Genomic DNA, 8,777 nt, shown 5'->3' with positions numbered 1-8,777 from the left:
GCCTGGTCACCTCTGGTCCACGATGCCTGGTCACCTCTGGTCCACGATGCCCGGTCACCTCTGGTCCACACTCACCTCTGGTCCACGATGCCTGGTCACCTCTGGTCCACAATCACATCTGGTCCACGATGCCCGGTCACCTCTGGTCCACAATCACCTCTGGTCCACGATGCCCGGTCACCTCTGGTCCACACTCACCTCTGGTCCACGATGCCCGGTCACCTCTGGTCCACAATCACCTCTGGTCCACGATGCCCGGTCACCTCTGGTCCACAATCACCTCTGGTCCACACTCACCTCTGGTCCACGATGCCTGGTCACCTCTGGTCCACGATGCCTGGTCACCTCTGGTCCACGATGCCTGGTCACCTCTGGTCCACACTCACCTCTGGTCCTCGATGCCCGGTCACCTCTGGTCCACAATCACCTCTGGTCCACGATGCTCGGTCACCTCTGGTCCACAATCACCTCTGGTCCACGATGCCTGGTCACCTCTGGTCCACGATGCCTGGTCACCTCTAGTCCAGGATACCTGGTCAGACCTCCAGTGCCTGGTCACCTCTGGTCCACACTCACCTCTGGTCCACGATACCCGGTCACCTCTGGTCCACACTCACCTCTGGTCCACGATGCCCGGTCACCTCTGGTCCACACTCACCTCTGGTCCACGGTGCCCGGTCACCTCTGGTCCACGATGCCTGGTAACCTCTGGTCCACGATGCCCGGTCATCTCTGGTCCACACTCACCTCTGGTTCACGATGCCCGGTCACCTCTGGTCCACAATCACCTCTGGTCCACGATGCCCGGTCACCTCTGGTCCACACTCACCTCTGGTGCACGATGCCCGGTCACCTCTGGTCCACACTCACCTCTGGTGCACGATGCTCGGTCACCTCTGGTCCACAATCACCTCTGGTCCACGGTGCCCGGTCACCTCTGGTCCACACTCACCTCTGGTCCACGATGCCTGGTCACCTCTGGTCCACACTCACCTCTGGTCCACAGTGCTCGGTCACCTCTGGTCCACACTCACCTCTGGTCCACGGTGCCCGGTCACCTCTGGTCCACACTCACCTCTGGTTCACGATGCCCGGTCACCTCTGGTCCACACTCACCTCTGGTCCACGATGCCCGGTCACCTCTGGTCCACACTCACCTCTGGTGCACGATGCCCGGTCACCTCTGGTCCACACTCACCTCTGGTCCACGATGCCCGGTCACCTCTGGTCCACACTCACCTCTGGTGCACGATGCCCGGTCACCTCTGGTCCACCATCACCTCTGGTTCACGATGCCTGGTCACCTCTGGTCCACACTCACCTCTGGTCCACGATGCCTGGTCACCTCTGGTCCACACTCACCTCTGGTCCACGATGCCTGGTCACCTCTGGTCCACGGTGCCTCGTCACCTCTGGTCCACACTCACCTCTGGTCCACGGTGCCCGGTCACCTCTAGTCCAAGTTCACCTCTGATCCACGTGCCAGGTTACCTCTGGTCCATGGTCACCTCTGGTCCACGATGCCCGGTCACCTCTGGTCCACAATCACCTCTGGTCCACGATGCCCGGTCACCTCTGGTCCACAATCACCTCTGGTCCACGGTGCCCGGTCACCTCTGGTCCACACTCACCTCTGGTCCACGGTGCCCGGTCACCTCTGGTCCACAATCACCTCTGGTCCACGATGCCTGGTCACCTCTGGTCCACACTCACCTCTGGTTCACGATGCCCGGTCACCTCTGGTCCACGATGCCCGGTCACCTCTAGTCCACACTCACCTCTGGTCCACGATGCCCGGTCACCTCTGGTCCACACTCACCTCTGGTCCACGATGCTCGGTCACCTCTGGTCCACACTCACCTCTGGTCCACGGTGCCTGGTCACCTCTGGTCCACACTCACCTCTGGTTCACGATGCCAGGTCACCTCTGGTCCACACTCACCTCTGGTTCACGATGCCCGGTCACCTCTGGTCCACAATCACCTCTGATTCACGATGCCCGGTCACCTCTGGTCCACACTCACCTCTGGTCCACGATACCCGGTCACCTCTGGTCCACAATCACCTCTGGTCCACGATGCCCGGTCACCTCTGGTCCACAATCACCTCTGGTTCACGATGCCCGGTCACCTCTGGTCCACACTCACCTCTGGTCCACGATGCTCGGTCACCTCTGGTCCACAATCACCTCTGGTCCACGATGCCTGCTCACCTCTAGTTCACACTCACCTCTGGTCCACGATGCCCGGTCACCTCTAGTTCACACTCACCTCTGGTCCACGATGCCCGGTCACCTCTGGTCCACACTCACCTCTGGTCCACGATGCCTGCTCACCTCTAGTTCACACTCACCTCTGGTCCACGATGCCCGGTGACCTCTAGTTCACACTCACCTCTGGTCCACGATGCCCGGTCACCTCTAGTTCACACTCACCTCTGGTCCACGATGCCCGGTCACCTCTGGTCCACACTCACCTCTGGTCCACGATGCCCGGTCACCTCTGGTCCACGATGCCCGGTCACCTCTAGTTCACACTCACCTCTGGTTCACGATGCCCGGTCACCTCTGGTCCACACTCACCTCTGGTCCACGATGCCCGGTCACCTCTGGTCCACGGTGCCCGGTCACCTCTAGTCCACACTCACCTCTGGTCCACGATGCCCGGTCACCTCTGGTCCACGATGCCCGGTCACCTCTAGTCCACACTCACCTCTGGTCCACGGTGCCCGGTCACCTCTAGTCCACACTCACCTCTGGTCCACGGTGCCCGGTCACCTCTAGTCCACACTCACCTCTGGTCCACGATGCCCGGTCACCTCTGGTCCATGATGCCCGGTCACCTCTAGTCCACACTCACCTCTGGTCCACGATTCCCGGTCACCTCTGGTCCACAATCACCTCTGGTTCACGATGCCTGGTCACCTCTGGTCCACAATCACCTCTGGTCCACGATGCTCGGTCACCTCTGGTCCACACTCACCTCTGGTCCACGATGCCCGGTTACCTCTGGTCCACAATCACCTCTGGTCCACGATGCTCGGTCACCTCTGGTCCACACTCACCTCTGGTCCACGATGCCTGGTCACCTCTGGTCCAGGATGCCTTGTCACCTCCGGTCCACGATGCCTGGTCACCTCTGGTCCACAATCACCTCTGGTCCACGATGCTCGGTCACCTCTGGTCCACACTGACCTCTGGTCCACGATGCCCGGTCACCTCTGGTCCACAATCACCTCTGGTCCACGATGCTCGGTCACCTCTGGTCCACACTCACCTCTGGTCCACGGTGCCTGGTCACCTCTGGTCCACACTCACCTCTGGTTCACGATGCCCGGTCAACTCTGGTCCACACTCACCTCTGGTCCACGATGCTCGGTCACCTCTGGTCCACAATCACCTCTGGTCCACGATGCCCGGTCACCTCTAGTCCACACTGACCTCTGGTCCACGATGCCCGGTCACCTCTGGTCCACAATCACCTCTGGTCCACGATGCTCGGTCACCTCTGGTCCACACTCACCTCTGGTCCACGGTGCCTGGTCACCTCTGGTCCACACTCACCTCTGGTTCACGATGCCCGGTCAACTCTGGTCCACACTCACCTCTGGTTCACGATGCCCGGTCACCTCTGGTCCACGATGCCTGGTCACCTCTAGTCCACACTCACCTCTGGTCCACGATGCCCGGTCACCTCTGGTCCACAATCACCTCTGGTTCACGATGCCTGGTCACCTCTGGTCCACAATCACCTCTGGTCCACGATGCTCGGTCACCTCTGGTCCACACTCACCTCTGGTCCACGATGCCTGGTCACCTCTGGTCCACACTCACCTCTGGTCCACGATGCCCGGTCACCTCTAGTCCACACTCACCTCTGGTCCACGATGCCCGGTCACCTCTGGTCCAGGATGCCTGGTCACCTCTGGTCCACACTCACCTCTGGTTCACGATGCCCGGTCACCTCTGGTCCACGATGCCCGGTCACCTCTGGTCCACAATCACCTCTGGTCCACGATGCTCGGTCACCTCTGGTCCACACTCACCTCTGGTCCACGATGCCTGGTCACCTCTGGTCCACACTCACCTCTGGTTCACGATGCCTGGTCACCTCTGGTCCACAATCACCTCTGGTCCACGATGCTCGGTCACCTCTGGTCCACACTCACCTCTGGTCCACGATGCCTGGTCACCTCTGGTCCACACTCATCTCTGGTCCACGATGCCCGGTCACCTCTGGTCCAGGATGCCTGGTCACCTCTAGTCTAGGATACCTGGTCACCTCTGGTCCACACTCACCTCTGGTTCACGATGCCCGGTCACCTCTGGTCCACGATGCCCGGTCACCTCTGGTGCACGATGCCTGGTCACCTCTGGTCCACACTCACCTCTGGTCCACGATGCTCGGTCACCTCTGGTCCACAATCACCTCTGGTCCACGATGCCCGGTCACCTCTAGTCCACACTCACCTCTGGTCCACGATGCCCGGTCACCTCTGGTCCACAATCACCTCTGGTCCACGATGCGCGGTCACCTCTAGTCCACACTCACCTCTGGTCCACGATGCCCGGTCAGCTCTGGTCCACGATGCCCGGTCACCTCTGGTCCACACTCACCTCTGGTCCACGATGCTCGGTCACCTCTGGTCCACAATCACCTCTGGTCCACGATGCCCGGTCACCTCTAGTCCACACTCACCTCTGGTCCACGATGCCCGGTCACCTCTGGTCCACAATCACCTCTGGTCCACGATGCGCGGTCACCTCTAGTCCACACTCACCTCTGGTCCACGATGCCCGGTCAGCTCTGGTCCACGATGCCCGGTCACCTCTGGTCCACACTCACCTCTGGTCCACGATGCCCGGTCACCTCTGGTCCAGGATGCCTGGTCACCTCTAGTCCAGGATACCTGGTCAGACCTCCAGTCCATGGTCACCTATGGTTCCCGGTCAAACTGCATTTGTTTTTCGGTGCATTGAAGGCGCAGGGACTGGACTATGGATTGAGTTGAAGGGGCTGCTGAGTGAGATGCAGCCGGGCCCTTCCTGCACCCAGGTGCCTGGGACCCCTGCCCGCCGCCCCCCGTGCTGTGGCCGGATGCTGCGGCTTCCGTGGCACAGAGGGGTCACCTGGTCCGTGTGCCGGACTCCGGCTCTGCACTGGTCAGCCGAGGCCTTTGCATTGCTTCTCGCGCTCTCTCTTCAGTCCGCTTCCGGGGTGCACAGATGCACTGGGGTGAAGGCTCCGTTAGCAGAGCTTTCACCCGCTGACAAACACTGCAAAGCGCTGGGACACCTTGACCTCCGCAGGGAAAGCTTGTGCACGTTCCCTTAAGTGTACCTGAGCACGCCCGTTACATTGCATTATACAGGCATTTCAAAGTACCTGCTAACCCTTGTGAGGGCCAAGGAACTGCTGCATAAATATGCAGGACAGCATACGTATGTTAATAACTTCTTTTATTTTCTTAGTGCCTTGAAGACATTTATTACATATGGCATTTAAACAGAATCTTTAATGAAAAGTTCTGTTCTGTCATGGGGTTCTACACATTATTTTCCTTAATGGCCCGGCCCTCTGTGTCCATGGCCTCTTCTCGTTCCAGGTAATTGTTGCGTTTAGCAGAGGGTGCTCTAGGCGCTACAGGCCCATAGCACTGTAGGCGCGTCACATGGTCCTTCTACCGGAGATGGTTGGGGGTGATTGGGGGAATGTGAAGGCCTCTCACCTGCTTGAAGCACTAGGTGTGCACCTCTGAAGGTTGGAGCCTTCACATCATATGTTATTCAGCATCAAATTGGCACTAATGGGGTGAACCCTTTGCCCAGAGTGTTGGGATGTGTACAAAGGGCAGTATAATGAAGCAATACCGTCACAACAAGCGCCATATTATGCAGCACAATTTGCTTTTTACTGCTGCATAATTTAGTCAGCACTGCCACATAATTACGCCCCTCCTGCCACATAACCCCAGTGGCCCTGACTGTGGCAATAACTGCATGTAGAATATAACAGCAGCCGCCTTAAATGAAAACTAAACGCAAGATAAACTGACCTGTGGGACATGCATTGCTCTGAGAGTAAAGCTGAGCTGGTTGACGTGGATATGGGCGAGCCAACGAATGACCCGGGCGAGCCAACCAATGACCCGGGCGAGCCAACCAATGACCCGGGCGAGCCAACCAATGACCCGGGCGAGCCAACCAATGACCCGGGCGAGCCAACCAATGACCCGGGCGAGCCAACGAATGACCCGGGCGAGCCAACCAATGACCCGGGCGAGCCAACCAATGACCCGGGCGAGCCAACGAATGACCCGGGCGAGCCAACCAATGACCCGGGCGAGCCAACCAATGACCCGGGCGAGCCAACCAATGACCCGGGCGAGCCAACGAATGACCCGGGCGAGCCAACCAATGACACGGGCGAGCCAACCAATGACCCGGGCGAGCCAACCAATGACCCGGGCGAGCCAACCAATGACCCGGGCGAGCCAACCAATGACCCGGGCGAGCCAACGAATGACCCGGGCGAGCCAACCAATGACCCGGGCGAGCCAACGAATGACCCGGGCGAGCCAACCAATGACCCGGGCGAGCCAACCAATGACCCGGGCGAGCCAACCAATGACCCGGGCGAGCCAACGAATGACCCGGGCGAGCCAACGAATGACCCGGGCGAGCCAACGAATGACCCGGGCGAGCCAACCAATGACCCGGGCGAGCCAACCAATGACCCGGGCGAGCCAACCAATGACCCGGGCGAGCCAACGAATGACCCGGGCGAGCCAACCAATGACCCGGGCGAGCCAACGAATGACCCGGGCGAGCCAACCAATGACCCGGGCAAGCCAACCAATGACCCGGGCGAGCCAACGAATGACCCGGGCGAGCCAACCAATGACCCGGGCCTGGGTCCTAGAGCCCGTGCACAGCTGAGCCCTGAAAATGTTTGCCATGAAAATCACACCAAACATCACTTAGAAATCCTCTTCAAAATTCAAAAAGGTGTATTTCATTAACGTGGAGGTTTTTACATCAATATGTCATTTTATAGCACTTCACTGAGAAGTATTTATTAAAAGTGATAGTTTCTCCACATGAACTTAGAACCATTCTTGTCCTGACTGGTGTCATGTGATGTGAGACCTTCATGCAATCCACACTCTTATGAATAGAGCGAAATTATTATCTAGTAAAAGAAACAACTGCTTTTGTGCAACTGCTCCTCTGAACTCAGGCATCTAAAGGTGCTTTCATATACAATACTGAAGAAGAATAACATGAGCGAAATAAAACTTGTGCCCAAGTTCACACAATTTGGTTAAGCGGGGCAGCCATGATTAATCCAAGTTTTCTGGTTTCACTTCATACAAATCAGACACTAAATTAGTATTTATTTGTCTCTTTTTTTACCTCACATGATGATGTTTCGTTACTACCTTCTGTGCATGAGGGCAGAGTGAGGGTGGCAGGCAGAAGCCATGTGAAAGCGCGTCTTGTGATCTGAGCCAGGCTTCAGGATCAAGCCTGCTTGAGCTGTCAGTGGCTGGCCACTTCTACAACTCTAGGTAATACGATTACTTCAGATATCGGTATGTATAACCGCTTGGTGCACTGGGGACTAGTGGCGTGTGTGTTTATAGATCTATGAAGTCCCAGCCTGAGAATGCAAGCACTATACAGGACAATGTCAAAATGCATTACTGGCTGCACACAGTATAAGAGAGACTGAAAGAATGAACAGAGACTCACGGGGAAGTTTACTCAACTTTCTCACAAGGTTTGTGCAACAAAAAGTGACACAAACCAAGTGTTATGCTGGAATTTACTTTTAAACACATCCTGATTTGCATTGCAAAGTTACCTAGTGAGTGAATGAAACCATCAGGACTTATTCAGCGAGGCTAATCAACCGATATCCAGGCGCTTGCAGGTCCCGGAGGATCATTCAGACAGCAAGGTCTTGAGGACCCTTCAGAATTCCTGAAGTGAGGCGGTGGTTCGGAGGTGCGTGGGGAAGATGCTCCAGGTTTTTGCTGCGATGTGAGAGAAGGAGCGTCCTCCACTCCTCCTTCAGTCGATGCAGGAGTATGGGCAAGGGAAAGGGAGGCAGAGTGTTGTCTTCTCGACGGTTGGTGGAAGTTGAGGCGGTGGTTAAGGTAGTGTGCGGAGGTCAGCAGCTTGAATTGGCATCTCTTCTGCACGGGGAGCCAATGGAGTTGCCTGTGGTGGGGTGTGATGTGGGTTCATTGGGGAAGACCGAGGACGAGTCTGGCTGCGACGTTCTGTGATGTCCGTAGGAGGTTGTGGTGCTTCCTATGGAGAGGGTGCTGCTGTAGTCCCGTCGGCTGGTATTGAGGGCCTGTGTCATGGTGCGTTTTGTGTGTCGAGGTAGCCACTTGAGGGTCTTATGTAGCATGTGCAAAGTGAGGAAGCAGGCAGGGGAAACAGCGCTGATCTGTGATTTCATGGTTAGTTTGTTCTCAATGATGATGCCGAGGTTTCTGTTGTGGACAGAGGGAATGGGTACAGGTCTAAGTCTGATGAGCACCAGGAGTCGCTCCATGTGTTGCTGCTGTTACCAAAGATCAGTACTTTCGTCTTGTCTGTGCTCAGCTGCAGGCAGTTGCTCTTTGGATGATCCATCTGAGCGTGTCCCCTTGGATGCCGATGTGGTGGAGTCTTTCAATCAGCATGAGGTGGAATACGGTGTCGAAGGCTGCTGAGAGGTCGAAAAGGTTGAAAGCTGCTGTTTCTCCTCCTTCACGCAGGGTTT

General features: G+C 57.2%; 1 protein-coding gene across 1 annotated transcript; it reads left to right on the top strand.

Moving 5' to 3' along the window:
* The first annotated feature begins 6,063 nt into the window (after positions 1–6,063).
* LOC138267018 (zonadhesin-like) lies at positions 6,064–7,020 on the top strand. Its single transcript, XM_069215866.1, has one exon. The coding sequence runs from the start codon at positions 6,064–6,066 to the stop codon at positions 7,018–7,020; it is 957 nt and encodes a 318-aa protein (XP_069071967.1).
* The last annotated feature ends 1,757 nt before the right edge of the window (positions 7,021–8,777 follow it).

The sequence above is a fragment of the Pleurodeles waltl genome, chromosome 12 (genome assembly GCF_031143425.1).
Source record: "Pleurodeles waltl isolate 20211129_DDA chromosome 12, aPleWal1.hap1.20221129, whole genome shotgun sequence".
Taxonomy (NCBI): domain Eukaryota; kingdom Metazoa; phylum Chordata; class Amphibia; order Caudata; family Salamandridae; genus Pleurodeles; species Pleurodeles waltl.
The sequence above is the reverse complement of the archived record's forward strand: the minus strand, read 5'-3'. Positions and strand labels throughout refer to the sequence as shown.